The following is a 16,983-nucleotide window of genomic DNA, read 5'->3' as shown; positions in this document are numbered from 1 at the left end:
ATTATTGAAAAAAATAAAAGTACATTAACACTTGTTACTTGTTTGTTTGTTTATACACGTTTCATTTACACTTGATTATCTTGAATAAATACAAGGAATGTGAAAACTTCACCTGCACTGTTCAGTAGCAGGGATTTCTCTCTGAGTCACACTGGTTGAAGATTTGGCTAAAGATGTCCTGGATCCATTTTAGGTCAGAGAATCGAATCTTCTCCATCCATCCATCCATCTTCCTCCGCTTATCCGGGACCGGGTCGCGGGGGCAGCAGACTGAGCAGAGATGCCCAGACTTCCCTCACCCCAGCCACTTCCTCCAGCTCCTCTGGGGGGACCCCGAGGCGTTCCCAGGCCAGCCGACAGACGTAGTCTCTCCAGCAAGTCCTGGGTCTTCCCCGGGGCCTCCGCCCAGTGGGACATGCCCGGAACACCTCTCCAGGGAGGCGTCCAGGGGGTATTCGGACTAGATGCCCGAGCCACCTCAGCTGGCTCCTTTCGATGTGGAGGAGAAGCGGTTCTACTCCGAGCTCCCCGCGGTTGGCCGAGCTTCTCACCCTATCTCTAAGGGAGCGCCCAGCCACCCTACGGAGGAAGCTCATTTCAGCCGCTTGTATTCGGGACCTCGTTCTTTCGGTCACGACCCATAGCTCATGACCATAGGTGAGTACTGGAATGTAGATCGACCGGTAAATTGAGAGCTTTGCTTTACGGCTCAGCTCTCTCTTCACCACGACGGACCGATAGAGCGACCGCATAACTACGGACGCCGCTCCGATCCGCCTGTCAATCTCACGCTCCGATCTTCCCTCACTCGTGAACAAGACCCCGAGGTATTTAAACTCCTCCACCTGGGGCAAGGACACTCCACCCACCGAGAGATGGCAAGCTACCTTTCTCCGGTCAAGGACCATGGCCTCAGATTTAGCGGTGCTGACCCTCATCCCAGCCGCTTCACACTCGGCCGCAAACCGCCCCAATGCACGCTGGAGGTCCCGGTTCGATGAAGCTAACAGGACAACATCGTCTGCAGAAAGCAGAGAGGAAATCCTGTGGTCCCCAAACCAGATCCCTTCCGGCCCCTGGCTGCGCCTAGAAATTCTGTCCATAAAAACTATGAACAGAACCGGTGATAAAGGGCAGCCCTGCCGGAGTCCAACGTGGACCGGGAACAGGTCTGACTTACTGCCGGCTATGCGAACCAAGCTCCTACTCCGGTCATACAGAGACCGGACAGCCCTCAGTAAGGCTCCCCTGACCCCATACTCCCAGAGCACCCCCCACAGGATGCCACGGGGGACGCGGTCGAACGCCTTCTCCAAATCCACAAAACACATATGGACTGGATGAGCGAACTCCCACAATCCCTCCAGCACCCTAGATAGGGTGTAGAGCTGGTCCACTGTTCCACGACCAGGACGGAAACCGCACTGTTGTTCCTGAATCCGAGGTTCGACTATCGGACGGACTCTCCTCTCCAGTACCCTGGCATAGACTTTCCCAGGGAGGCTGAGGAGTGTAATTCCCCTATGGTTGGAACACACCCTCCGGTCCCCCTTCTTAAAGAGGGGAACCACCACCCCTGTCTGCCAGTCCAGTGGTACGGTTCCCGACCGCCACGCGACGCTGCAGAGACGTGTCAGCCAAGACACTCCCACAGCATCCAGAGACTTGAGGTGCTCAGGGCGGACTTCATCCACCCCCGGGGCCTTGCCACCGAGGAGCTTGTTGACTACCTCAGTGACTTCAGCCCGGGTAATAGACGGCCCCACCCCAAAGCCTTCAAAAGAAGGCGTGTCAGTGGGATTGAGGAGATCCTCGAAGTACTCCTTCCACCGCCCGACAATGTCCCCAGTCGAAGTCAACAGCTCCCCACCTGCACTGAAAACGGTGCCTGTGGAGAACTGCTTTCCCCTCCTGAGTCGCCGGATGGTTTGCCAGAATTTCTTCGAGGCCAACCGATAGTCCTTCTCCATGGCCTCACCGAACTCCTCCCAGGACCGAGTTTTCGCCTCCGCAACAGTCCGGGCCGCAGCTCGCTTAGACTGCCGGTATCTGTCAGCTGCCTCTGGAGTCCCGCAGGCCAGCCAGGCCTGGTAGGACTCCTTCTTCAGCTTGACGGCATCCCTTACTTCCGGTGTCCACCACCGGGTTCGGGGGTTACCGCCGGGACAGGCACCAGAGACCTTGCGACCACAGCTCCGAGCAGCAGCAGAGACAATGGAGGTGGAAAACATGGTCCACTCGGACTCAATGTCCCCAACCTCCCTCGGTACCTGTTTGAAGTTCTCCCGGATGTGGGAGTTAAAGACTTCCCTGACGGAGGGCTCAGCCAGACGTTCCCAGCAGACCCTCACAGTACGTTTGGGTCTTCCAAGTCTTTCCGGCCTCCTTCCCCGCCAGCGAATCCAACTCACCACCAGGTAGTGATCGGTGGACAGCTCCGCCCCTCTCTTCACCCGAGTGTCCAAGACACAGGGCCGAAGGTCGCCTGAAACAACTACAAAGTCGATCATTGACCTCCTGCCTAGGGTGTCCTGATGCCAGGTGTATTGATGGACACCCTTGTGCTCGAACATGGTGTTCGTTATGGACAAACTATGACGAGCACAGAAGTCCAATAAGTCCAATCGAATCTTCTATAAATCGAATAAGTGAACCTAAATTATGATATGAATTATGTTCAAATGAATCGTTACACCCCTAATGCAGATAAATGCAGTTGAGAATAAACTTCAACTGTGAATAAAATGTAGACGGGTCTTTGTGGAAAAAATATTTATATTGATTATTGTACTAAAGAACTTTATAGATGCAGAAAATGCACCTCCTTTTTTTCTCATTTTCTCCTTCTCCTTTACTTTTTTTTAACTTGTCCATTTCCATCTTCACTTGCAATCTTCCTCCTGAACGATCTTCTCATTCTTCGCATTGTTTCTGTTTTCAATAACTTTTTCAACTATAAATTATTTTCTTTGCTGCATTTTTTATTTCTACCATTGCATTAGGTTTTATCTTGAACTATTAATCACAATAGTGTTCAGAAAACTGTAGGAATCATTTATTGTTTTTCTTGTCTTGTTGCAAACAAGTCAATTTCCAATTTGCATAAAAAAATGCCTCCTTGACTGTGTATGGAGTGTCCCCACTAAATAAATCAAACTTTCCCTGGCTGTAAGTTATATCACCGTTTAGCATCCAGCGTGACAATGCATAACGTGCTTTACTTTATTTAAAAAATAAAACTAAAGACCAGGATAGTCAGTCACACAGAAAAAGTTTAAAACTGCACTAATATTTAGACATTAAAATTTAAGATTTTTTGTTAAGGCCTTACTTCCGAATTTTCAAATTCAAGGCTTTTAAGACTTTTTAAAACCCAGCTGGAACACTGTAACCAATGCTATTAACTAACATTAGCTGGGGTGTTCATTAGCCAACATTTTCAGATGCCATCACGAGACAGGGATAATCTTTCAAATTCAACTAGTCCCTCATGAGCCGACTCCCAAAAAACAGTTTACGTTCCAAACTACTCTGGCAGATCTTTGAAGAACCATGTAGGGGGAAAAAACATTACCCTTCATCATTAGCCCAAAAGTGGAAATGACTTACCAAAACCCTAACCCAAAAGTGTTCAATATTGTAAGAAAAAAATTATTAAAGCCTAAGCAGAGATGCCACGACATCCATCTCCACGGAAACTTACTACTGTTCTGGACCAGGGACCCCCAAGGAACACACAAGTCAGCCAAGACACATTGAAATCAAGATATAGTCTCCCAAGTCCCTCCTGGGTATTCCCTGGAGATTTCTTCCCGTGGGACATGCCTGGAATACTTTCCTAGACTACCTCTGGGTGAATCAAGAGATTTTTTCCAGATCAATTACAAACAGGAATGGGGGGTTAAGCAAAGACTACGATTATTTTGACTTGACCGCTGATAATTTTATCATGCTTTGTAGATTCTCATATTCGCAAGCAAAACACAAATTTTTTTTCTGTTTTGTTATCCTCTCCCTTTTAAATATAACCAAACATTTTGGCTTACCATTATATTTATTAGAAGGAGTCCCCCTTTGCAATGGCTAACAACCAAAAACTACTGACCACAATATGTGGAAATTCAATAAGAAAAGTTAAGTGTTTCATAAAGTCATAGGTGGTTGTCCAAAGGAATTCTCATAAAATCCTGGAACCCAAGTGTATTTGCAACACACTTACTACCCAGCTATGTTAACACACCCAAAAACTGGAAACCACACAACAGTGACACACACTTTAGTGGTCTGAGGTCTTCTTGTAAAGCATAACTGCTGACCAAGAAAAAGCCGAGCTGAAAAGCAAAGGATCCTCTATTAAGTGTACTTGTAAGACAAGAAGCCTCAATTTTTTTGCTCTTCTCTCTAAAAAGCACCATAACTCAATAGTTAAAATGAAGTGAGCGCACCACCATAGGTACTGATCTCAAAAATAAAGTTCAGAATGGTGGATATCTTTTTATAGAAAGGGACTCTTAAAGTATGGTTAGAAAAAAGGGGGTTTCACCAACAACTCTCTGGATGTAAACTGTAACTAACAACAAATGTTTGTGATGGAAAGGAGAGACCACACATTCAGACTGAAAATAAAACACGAGTGTGAAGAGGTTGGAAAAAAAGAAAACCTGTGTTGGGTTTGAAGAGGAATACAAATCCAAGGGACCTCCGACTTTTACTTGAAGACAGAAAAACAATTCTTCTCTGGCCCAGTACATATGAGTCAGATTTAAAATTTAGAGTCAACCATTAAATGCAGGAGAAGAATAATGTTCATAGGGAGCATCCTAGCATCCAAGAGAACATAAAAATTATATTGAATTTACCAGTTACCAGAATACCTATATAGTACTATTTTATCTTAAATATCTTTGCTCTATAATCCTCAAAGTGGACTTTAGATTGCAAAGATACATACAATTACGGTTAAAGTTTAGACTCCAGGCCTCAAGAACCGACCTCCTGCTGTTCTTTTCAGAAACCCTGCTTAATGTGCTTCTGATTACCTGGATCAGGTGTGCTTTGCCAATAAACAACACTGGCAGGTTAGTTGGAAAAACATGTAGGACACTGGCCCTCGAAGTTTGATACCTACACTTTAAGACCAACCAAGCCCTCTCAATCACGAAGCGTGAAATGTTAAATGTCAACAATCGCGACCTAGTTTTTGATAGAAGACATTTTGCCTCTTATAAAAGAAGCTTTTTCAATCATGGGGGGAAAAAACCCTCTTGGATAACAGAAATATATATTTTTTTGTTAATATGGAGCTAAACTAGATGAATAAGAAAATTCACAAGCTAAATAAAATGACCTCTCATGTAATTACAATGTTTTAAGAATGTGGGCAACATCTTGAATGGGTTGTTAATTGGTTAATCTAAATTGTCCCCTAGGTGTGAATGTGAGACTGCATGGGTGCGTGATTGTGGACGCTCTACCCTGCAACAGACTGGCAACCTGTCCAAGGTGCCCCCTACCTTCGCCCACAAGTGGCCGGTATTGGCTCCAGCAGCCCTGTGACCCCAAAAGGTAATAAAAGGAAGAAAATGAATGAATAAATGAATGAATCTTGAATAGCAAGATCCATGTATAAAAGTTAGCTTCTCATAGCTGTTAATTTTAGCTTTGAGGCTCCTTCTGCTTCATCCTTGATCAACTGCCTACATATGTTACCAATTTTAGCTTCCTGATCTTTGCCAAGGTCATGGATAAACAAACTTTCTCACAAGCACAACCTCTAAAGATGTGAATTTACATACAACGAATATAGGTATCAATATGTGGATTAAATTACTGTTTTCTGTATTTTTTCAATTCTATGGAGACAGTCTCTAAAAGGCCTGGTTGCCAAGGATATCTAGAATTAGTTTCACATCTTATAAAAATCAACACAGATGTACTTCAGCTTCAGGCAACCCAAATATATTATTGGGGGAAAGGGCTATCACCTTTATCGTGTAGACTTATTCCATTAAAAACCTCTAGCTTGATTGCTTGATGGCCTTTTGAGGATAAAAGAGGGAGTGAGGTTACTTTGGTGGCACTCACTGACTGGTTGTTGACAGCAGTAGCTTGAGAACAATTGTAAAGACTGTATGTATATTTGTTAAGGAGCTGCATATGAAAATCATTGAAAGGCGAGAAGAAAAGGCAATGTTATTACAGTGTCCTTCTTTTAAGAGAATTTATGGAAGGAGCCACAAAAGAAGAATGATCAGGAGGAAATAATGTAAGCAGGGTCTGAAGCCTATTGTATTCAAGCTCAGACCAAACCCGGGAGGCTGAAACAGGCTGCAGAGTTGGTAGACAGGCCCAAAGGGAGGGTGGCGAGTTGTGAGGGCAATTTAACACTGGCTGGAGCTTTGGAGCTCATTTAATCTTTATGGGGAACACAACTGCTTTGGCTTTGGTTGCTGGACGACTTGTTGGGCGCAAGCGCCTGGAAATCGGTTAGGATATACAACTAAATATTATAAGACAACCCACCAATTTCACATCAATGCAGGCTAATCACAGATTCTCACTATGCCTCATTCTTTGAACCACATTAAAAAAACACAGTTCTCCAAATATTGTTCCACATGTCTTGCATTGGTACAAACTGTAGTAAAAAATGAGATTTAATATAGTGGACTGTCAAAGAGTGCTGTTGATGGTCTCACTGATTTGAACAAAAATCCGCTACTAAATTAAATTTTATATACAAACAAAAGTGTTTTTCCATCGCCTTATTTTAAATAAAGCAAAAAAAAAACAACTTAAATATTTTAAGTCTTAAAAAGAGTCAGATTTCTCTTAACATTCTTACAAATACTAGAAAGTAAACTAAGGGGGTTAACATAAAGAATCCAAGTTTAATATGACAACTGGCATTTAGATTTAAAGTACAGTGGTATTGCTTTTTTTTTTTTTTTAAATAGATCTGTTTAGTTACGTAGCCTAATGAATGACTCCAAGATGTTGAAAAACAATGAAATCTTGACCTAGTTTCTGTATGAAATTCCTAATATTATTGTATTAGCTTTGTAATTAAAAACATGGCCAGACCTAAAGATAAAAAAATATGCTCCATAGTGTTTGCAAGATTTTAATCTGTAGACTTTTTTATTTTTATATCTATAATTTTTTTTTCTCCCTCTCACCCTCCGCGGGTGTTTTCTCCTCCAAGCTTGGGTCCTCTACCAGAGGCCTGGGAGCTTGAGGGTCCTGCAGTATCTTAGCTGTTCCTAGCATTGCGCTTTTCTGGACTAAGAGGTCTGAGGTCTTTCCAGGTATCTGTTGTAGCCACTCCTCCAGCTTGGGGGTTACTGCCCCGAGTGCTCCAATTACCACAGGCACCACTGTCACCTTCACTTTCCATGCTTTCTCCAGTTCTTCTCTGAGTCCCTGGTATTTCTCCAGTTTCTCATGTTCCTTCTTCCTGATGTTCCCATCGCTTGGCACTGCCACATCCACCACAACGGCTTTCCTCTGTTCTTTGTCCACCACTACAATGTCTGGTTGGTTCGCCATTACCATCCTATCAGTCTGGATCTGGAAGTCCCACAGGATCTTTGCCCTCTCATTCTCTACGACCTTCGGAGGTGTTTCCCATTTTAACCTTGGGGTTTCCAGTTTATATATATATATCACATTAAATATTTGGCTAAAAGAGTTTTGCACCATCTCCCACAACAGTCTTTTTAAAGAAAGAAGAAAGAAAAAGTAATGTTTTGAGACAGTTTTCACTGAGTAATTTTAACCGTCCTGACCACTTACTTTGAGGTGGAGGGCAGCTACATAATGTTCCCTTTTTTCCATGTCTGTGGGTCATATGGTTTTTATCATAGCTCAATAACATGAGCTAATGACAGCAATAGGCGATGCCAAAACTAGGCAGAAGTTTAGTTCATGTTTAACTTTCTTGTTTGGATCAGATTAGATTTCTTGGGCAAAAAATAGAATCAAAGAATAAAATGTAAGAAGATCAATAGACTACAGTATGGTAAACACATTATTCCTCCCATCTACCTAGCCTGGATGAAACAGGCATGAAAATAATGATGGGACTTGAAAACGTTGTACATAGCTAAAATTAACGCACAAAATAAGCTATTCCTACTAATACTACCATTTTTACGTACAGTGATATGATACGCATAAATACTTGTTTTGGATACTGTGTATTATACTTATAGCTTTGAAAGAGAAATAGGTCTAGTACACTTAGAACCTTAGCAGGCAGTTTTACAAAGACTGACTGTTTTAGTAGCTCATGTTCTATCTGGCTTCACCACCACCTAAAGTGGGCTCCCCAATGACTCACAGCCAGATTTTAATTGAGCTGCAGCTGGTACACTTTATGGCAATAGGAGTTTGCTTTACTCCAGTCATTCGCAACAAGGGATATTTGTATGCCGTTGGGTACCTAGGCAAACTGCAAGGAGTAGGTGAAAAACTGCCAATATGTAGCACTTGTAGTAATGGTCTTTGTACAGCCAAAAAGCAAAGTTAAGATGGACAAACAGCTCAATTGTTCTTTTGACTCTTGACTATGGTGCAAGTCTAGCAGAGATAAAGCTTCAGAAAGATTCAGAATATTTTAAATAGGATGTTAAAGAACTGCACTTGTATTAGCTTGTGCTATCAGCATACCTGCAGACTACTTGGACGCGATATTTCCTGGTACTTAATGCATTGCATTGCATTTACAATGGCACCAGAACACAAAACTTTTTAAAGCACTGTACTACCTTCCTTGAAGGTCCAAAGTGCTTTACAATCACTGACCCAGTCACCCATGCACGCACACACATTCACACACTGCCAAACACTGACGCCAACCAAATTCTGAAACAACGGATAAAAAAGCTTAAAACAGCAGAATTAAATGTTTGAGTTGAAAAGAAAAATGCGATAAATGTAAAATTGGAAAACCTTGACGAACATACAGTATCAGCCTACCACTCTGGCCCTTAAGTCTACAAATCATGGCATGAAGCTGCCAGAGAAAATAGGACGAAGAAATCTACAGACTATTCTCAAAAGTTAGGAACAACCTGGAAATGTAACAGTTTTACCAATATAAGAACTTCTTTATTCACAAAATATTTAAATTGTTTTATCCGGATGTTTCATTCAGCTGTATTTACATTTAAGAGAAAATTCTATTTTCTTTACAGGATTATTTACATCAGTGGCCTTTTTTTGAAGGAATGACCACATCGTGAGCTTTAGATTGTGTTCTAGCTGAATTGGCTGGTGCTTGAAAGAAAGGCTGAACTTCAGACCAAGCATGACTTAAGGTGTTTCTCTATCTTACTCTTGTCAGGGAAAATTAATACGAAGCAGAAATGCAAAAGCTGCCACTACCCCCAGATGTAACCTCAACTTAGTGCAGCTTCTTTACAGACAGCCTCATGACAGGAGGCCTCAGATTGAACCTCTGTCTCTCTGTTACTAGCTGGCTTTTCCATTGGGGCCGTGAACCCTTCGTCAGATTCCCTGTACCAGTTTAAACACTGTTGAGTAGGACAACCAATAGCGGATTTTTCTAACACATAGTCTGGTCAATCACCAGTCAGTCAGATCATCAGCTAAGTCAGCTGTGAAAACAGACCTTGACTTTGTATCAAAAAGCAGACGTGGGTCAAACTGCGCAATAAATATGTCAAAGACTACTACTGAAACATTGGAATTTTTCTAAATGGAAGCCTGTTTGCTGGCCAGTTACCACGATAAATCAAAAAGAACAAATGGTATGAAAAAAATACTAATTGTAAAACATTTTATTGGAGTCATTTTGGTTCATGTTTTCTTTCATCAACTCTATTCTACTTGAAATTACAAAAGACCTTAATTTTTACTTTTCTGTTCAGAAACTATAACACTAACAACAGAAAAAATTTGGTTCACTGTTAATGATTATAATCAGAATGTTCCCTTGTTCATCACAGGGCTTACGTTCTATAAATAATTCATGATAGGGGAAATCTGCAAAGTATGATTATAGACGTTTAAGACTACGAAACCTCTCACTACACACTTTTTAAACTTTCTTCAGACATAAAACTTTCACACTTTTCTCTCTTGTTGAAATTCTCAAAGTTCAAACCCTTGTTGAAGAATAAATCCAGCTTTACAGAACGAAAACAAAGATCTGATTGCGGTGAATATGTCCGCCAATTTGGCAAGCTGCATGTGCCGCATCTGTGTTGAAGGCATGGCACAGAAGAGATTACCTGACAAGATCAACAGCCAATCAGGACGCAGAATACAGTGCACTGTTAAAGAAAAAAGCCTGCAAAGGTGCGCTGAAAAAGATCTGTGAAACAGCGAGACAGTGGAAGCAATACAGCAAGGGAACACTACATTATGAATTCACACACAGGCATACTGGCAGGATGTTTTCAGCAACAAGTTCCAAATATTTGTGTCATGTTTTAATGTAACCTTGTCAGAATTTTAGCTACAAACTAAGTTGAACTTAAAGAATGCATTAATGAAGAAAAAGAGATTTAAAAGTCAAACACGTACGATGAAAAACCCTTGCTGCCTCATCATGCCTATTCAGGCTAAAGCTCCAAATGTCTACGAGATGTGAGATTCGCAGAATTTAAGGTCACAAAAGACAAAACAATAGAGGAAAAGGTGGAAGCAGGGAGCACCAGAGGCTGTGTTTTTCTCCTCCCCTCCCCAAATCAAAAATGAAATGCAGATTACAACTTCAGATTTTAAACAACTGAATACTTCACTAACAAATCTATCATGGAGCTCAACAACTTATGTGGCTAAATTGTATTGTTTGAGAGTGAACCCGATAAGCCATCTTAAGAGAACGGATGGCGTGAGACACACATGGAATGTATATTAAAGAGCTTTGAATGCGAGCTGAAATTTCATCCAGTAAAAATACAGATGTTCTCCAATGCTGCAAGTAATGGAATGTGTTTCCCTTTCGTAATATCTCAAACCTCTTCAATGTACAACCATTGCACACAAAAAAGAAAAAAAACAGATCATTGTTTTATTGTTTAACTGCAAGGACGACATTGGTTTTATTGTGGATCCCATTTATAATTAAATAAAAAAGCAACAAAAAAAAAGGAAAAATATATATGGGTCACATCTTTTTGGACATGTGGAGCATCTATTTGCTGTGGTGACCCCTAAAGGGAGCAGCCAAAAAGGAAAAAAGTCAACAGACACGCAGCCCCTAAATTTAGAATGTTTATAAACAACTCTTATTAAACATAATAAATGTTGTCTTAAAAACCAGGTCAACAAACAGGTTCATAAACACTAACACAATAAAATGTTTTTACTTTTTGAACAGAAATAATCCCCAAAAAAGAAAGGAAATGAATACATTTTGCTTTTTTTTCTAAAATTCTTGAACTGATAGTTGTCTTTATATATATATATTTATATATATATATATATATATATATATATTTATATATATATATATATATATATATATATATATATATATATATATATATATATATATATATATATATAAATAAAAGGGTCAATGCTGCCAATCTATGAAATATGTTACAGTATGGCATATGCTCTCCTCACATATACCCACCTGTGTCAAAGCTGATTACTACCACCTGAGTTCAAAACCTCAAGTCTGAATCTTTTGGCAGTTGTTCCATGAACACTGCTGAGGACGCCCTGCAGCCTCAGTCTCATTTTTCATCTGCAGCAAACCCTATTCTTTTGAAGGTCCATAAAAGCACTGCTTTGATGGCTAGAACCATGTCTTTAATAATTAATATTGTGTCCGTAATACCTGGGATGTAGTAGTCTTCACACTGTCAGTGATTCCACTGTGACAACTAAATCCATGCTTTTCTAGATTCGATCACATACCAACTGATTTCTGTCAAGAATATTTTTCCATAAGCCACTAAACATGTGCCTTCTATCAGCAGGCAAATTAAACTTTCAGCAGGAGTGAGTATGATGTCTGATGGCAACACATGGTTGAGATTCATGAAACTGAAATGTCACTAAGCTATGATCATCATGTGTGGCTTTGATCAAAAAGGGTGGGGGTGGGGTTAAAGGTGGGAATATAAAACGAAATGACTTCATTCCTAAGGTTTTACAGATGAAATGAAGAACAGTCTGTTATAAAGTGGTTATGCTAAACTAAAAACAAATGGAAAAAATAGCCCATGAAATATTACATTTCAATCCAAATTTATAAGAAACGTGCTTTGAAAAAAACAGCCTCAACCTTTAAAACAAAAAAAAAAAGACACTATTTGTTAGTAATACTGCTAAAAACAAAACAATATTCCCAAGTGGGACTGCTTCTATGATTTGCTATTAAGTACATCATTGCAATCAATACATTTAACTTGTGATGGATTTTTCTCAATTTCTTGTGTTTTTTTTCTGTGGCGAGGGCAACACAGGTCACCTATCTAAAGACTTTTCTCCCTCCTACCTGCAGGCAGGAGATATTGCAGTCTGCCATGCAGAATGGTGAGGCTGCATGATTCCTTCTACCCTACTGCCGCCAGACTACTGCACTCCTGCAAAAACCTCTGAATTTTAACATGACCCGTTTATCCTCCTTACACCTCCCTCTCTAAAATCTATTTCCACATCTATATTTATTGTTATTTAAATTGCACTTGCCTCACTGACTAGTTTTGACCTGCCTATGTCCTTCAATTGCTGGTGGTGTTTAGACAGTCTTGTCGTGTTGCATCTTTGATGCTGTGCAGGCATGGCAAAGAAATCTGGACCTGTATCTTCTATATTTAATCTAAACACTAAATGAAAGGAGGTCAAGAATTTAGGGGTTTTTTTGCGTTTATATTTTAGTTGAAACTAAAACCATTTGGGTTTGACAAATGTTGATGGCATTTAAATCAAGATCTGACAAGCAACTTAAAGGATGTTAGCTCAAAACATTGACTGTATATAAGAACTGGACCAAGTGAGTGTGATGTCACCTATAGAAAAAATGGCTTGCTTTTGGCTCCAACAAAATGAAGTCAACTCATTCACCATTTTCTGCAATATGAATATCTCCATGTTGGAGCCAGATGACGACAGTAAGCAGGGATTGGTCCGAATCGGACTGAGTAGTTGTTTTTTTTTTAATGGCAACCACTTTCGTCAATCAAGAGTGAGTTTGTTGGAAAGCCACACCCACTATCACTTGATAAAGTACTCAGGAAAATCTGTCAATCGAACATTTCAAATGTAAAACCACCTACTTTTATTCTGGCATCTGATTCTTCAGTTTATAACTTAAATAACTTGAACTAAAGAAAAAATATAAATAAATAAAATTAAGATCATCAAGAACATGTTAAAAAAAAGATATCAGAGCAGAACTAGTTATTCTGACAAATGACTAACAGCTGTTTACTCTATAGAAGTCTACAGGATTTTGGCTTCTTGGATCCAGCAGGTTCTTCCTGTTTGGAACACTCAGTCTAGTTCTCATATACAGTCAATGGTTTAAACCTACCTAATTTCTTTCTGAAACAAAGTGTTGGAACAGGTGGAATTACCGTCATCCCATCAGTCCATTCAGCGGCTTTTTCATCTTTAAGATCTTATAAACTACTTAAGTGGCTTTGGCCATTGTGTTCAATGGCCCTGATGGATTTTCCTTCTTTTCATAGCTTCACACCTGCTAGGTTTTCATCCCTAAACAGGTCTCTGGTTTTCTTATCAGTTACAAGTTTTAACTGAAAATGTAGTTTTAAAAGGGGAAAAAAATGTGGAATTCAGCATTTATATTAAATGCAATAATTTTCTTTATAACTGGGATGGGAAACCAGTCAGTCACAAAATGAGTGGGTTTAAAAAAAAACTGACATCTTTCAAGGTTTTAATTTGTTGTTCAGGTGTAAATACCTGGAAACAAAAGTTGGTGAGAATATCATTTGTCTGATATTCATTTTTGTATTTTTGACAAATCCAAATGTTTCCAATCATCAGTAAAATAAAGCACCTTTTTCCTTAATGTCCACATACATTTGGAGGGGACTGCAACATGACTTCAATTCTGAATGGTGTTTCAATTAAAAAAAAACCTTTTGATTATGTTAATGACCTGCTTTACTCTGATATGGGCCATAGGGGTTTGCCTGAACTTAGACAACAGTCACAATTCAAACAGATTTCCACTTTTGAACTTTTAATGCTAAAATAATGTATTCAGCAAAACGTAATTGATAAAAAATGTTTTTTGTGTGTGTGCTTTTTTTTGTAAATAAATAATACGAGAGAAAGAAATTCCATTTGTCCGTTTACAGCTAAAAATAGGATGGATTTTTTGTTTAAGTAAGTGCAGTAAATGTAAAAAAAACTGAGAAATACAATAATTACAAAAGAAACATCATTTAATTCAATGACATTTTTTTAGTTCTGTGCATTGTGTTTAAATGTGGATCAGTACATTTTCAAAATAGCCCTTTTTTTCTCCTTTATTTTACTTTAATTAGCTTTTTCATTTGAACCTCGTGTTTTTTATTGTAATATCAGTAACATCACAGTAGACTAATACTGTGAAATTACATTAATGAGCTCCGGAAAAAACTCTAAAGAACATGAATTATGTGAAAAAGATTTTTGGACTTTGAAGATTGTGCTGTTTTTTCTTCTGAAGTTTTCGCTGACATAAGCCATCGTTTTTTTTATTGGTTGCGTCTGTATCTGTTTAAAGTTTGCGCCAATGTTTAAAGAAAAGGAGGATGAATAGCTAAACCAACATTAAGTTGCTGCCATTTGATTTGTTTAGATGTTTATGGTGCATCAAGCAGTTAATAAGGTTGAGCTGCTGTTAAGGCAGGTAAGTTAGATTCTGCCTTTTGGGATTCTTTGACAAAAATGCATTAGGAATGTGCAAACCAAGTGAAACATTTGAATTCAAATCCTAGAAGTCAAGTATCTAACTGGACTCCAGCCAAACTACAGAGTTAAAAGATCGTCTTACATCATTTATAAATCAAAAATCCATTCAAAGCTTTGGCTGCTGGTTGTTTATGCAGCGTCCAGTGACTGTAGCTCAGCAAAACGTCACGTTCGTTTGCAGCTTTTCTTTTATCACTGCTAGATAAGCCAGTGTTTTATATAAATGTTGTGTAGATTCTAAATTGTATTTCTGCTGATTGCAATGTGTGAATGTATGTCCTTTTTACTGCATTATCAAAACTCCATTTTAAGCTTACAAATCCATCTTAAATCCACACATCTCTTTTGGATCATCTGCTTGTAAGACAGCATCTAAATACAGCATTATAGTTTCTGCCATGTCATCCCTTTAAATATCTAAATAGTAACGTTTCCATGTAGTTCTTAGCTTATATAAAGCAAAAACAGAACAATATAAAAAGCGACTGTGACAGTGCAGTACATTATCAAAGACGCTCTAGTAATTCAACATCGATGAAGAAACTCACAAATAATTAGTCTTTGGCGTAAGTTGTGAATCTTAAATAAATACGATTTTTTCCCCCATATATTTAGAAGCAAAGTTTTTCAGGCATTGCTTTTAACTCCCCCTTTCTGAACAGGATTAGATAACAGCTAGCAGATTGAGCTCTTGTACATGGATCAGTGTAGTGGTCCAAAATGAGCCACCTGCTGGGGTTAATTGCCCCATCTCACTTAGTGGAAGCATCATTGACTTTTTGCCTGGACGAAAACAGGCAATGGAATGCAAATTGTTAAAAGTCAATGATAAATGTCTTCAAGATGGGGGATGAGGGGTGATCATGTTTAAAATGTTAGGTGCCCTTTCATGAGCACAAGTTCAGGAGTTCAATAAATCCCGTGAAATGATGAAAACTAAAGAGTGGGAAATAGTCAAAAGAACAAAGACGTTCTCTCACATGCATGACTACAAGAGCAACGGTCCGGAAATTTCATACTTTACAAGAAGCTCAAGCGAAGGAGTCCTCGCATGCCTCCGACTGCGGCACACGGCACAGTAGGAGGAACCCAAACACAGACGGGTCAGACGATAAGACTGGAGAAATGCTGTGTATTCCAGGGATGAGCTTAAATTCACTTCTGTGACAACCAGTGCTAGAATGTCAGTGAATGCTGGTTATCCAAAGGCAAGCACAACAACACCAAGATAAGCTTATTTTATAAGACCTGTACCACATATTAGGAAGTTATGAGAAAATTCAGACACTTTTCATATAAAATGACAAAAACTTTCATCTGTACCTGTGCAATGTTCTTGTTCAGTAAGTAGACGCCGTATTCAAAATGAAACCGTTCTCCTCGATGATACAAAGGGAATCTGGAAAAGAGGAAAGACAAAAAAAAAACTTTTTTTAGGTTTAATAATCAGTTTATTACTAAACAAGGGTGTATTTTACAGGTCTGGCTGACATCCTCTTTCAGGGAAGAGTCACTCCAATCTGAAACATTCAGTTTCATATAGAGACAGTTGTTAATAGCAAAGAGAATGTGAAATAGATGAAAGCCTAAAGGCCATGATCCTCATAACGACTTAGATCAATAGATGCTTTAAAGTTTTGAATTAAAATGAACTTTTCCGTGATTAATTTTTGTTGTTTATATTGATGTGAATATAGATAGAATACAGATGTACCCCACAGGGTTTTGGCTGACATTAAATACATCAAAATGTTTAAACCTTTTGACTTCATTTAATAAAACTGTAAACAAATCTCTTCCTTTTTTTCAAATGAATTTTTAGAATTTAATAAATGTTGTTTACGACCAACACACGCTCCTGCTGCTTTACAAAAAGACCTTTTTTTGTTTGTTTCTAGAAACCTACACCACTTGTAGCTGGAGAAATGTAATGCAGGTGTGTTACTCATTGTTGCTCCATAAAGCTTTAGTAACGGGACTTTGAATACTGGCTTATGCAAATTATTGACCTTTTTTTTTATAAACCAAAAAAACCTATTTCACCAAATATTTCCTGTCCCTGTACTGTTTTGG

At 39.3% G+C, this 16,983-nt stretch overlaps 1 protein-coding gene across 1 annotated transcript in view; it reads right to left on the bottom strand.

Moving 5' to 3' along the window:
- Positions 1-16,983, bottom strand: part of uvrag (UV radiation resistance associated gene) — a 111,387-nt gene that overhangs the window by 32,515 nt on the left and 61,889 nt on the right. Inside the window, exon 13 of the mRNA XM_011483812.4 lies at positions 16,234-16,309. Coding sequence (XP_011482114.1) covers positions 16,234-16,309 — 76 coding nt within the window. The remainder of the gene's footprint in view (positions 1-16,233; positions 16,310-16,983) is intronic.

This window comes from Oryzias latipes, chromosome 14 (assembly GCF_053564925.1).
Source record: "Oryzias latipes strain Hd-rR chromosome 14, Olatipes_Hd-rR_3.1".
Taxonomy (NCBI): domain Eukaryota; kingdom Metazoa; phylum Chordata; class Actinopteri; order Beloniformes; family Adrianichthyidae; genus Oryzias; species Oryzias latipes.
This window is presented reverse-complemented; position numbering and strand designations above follow the sequence as displayed.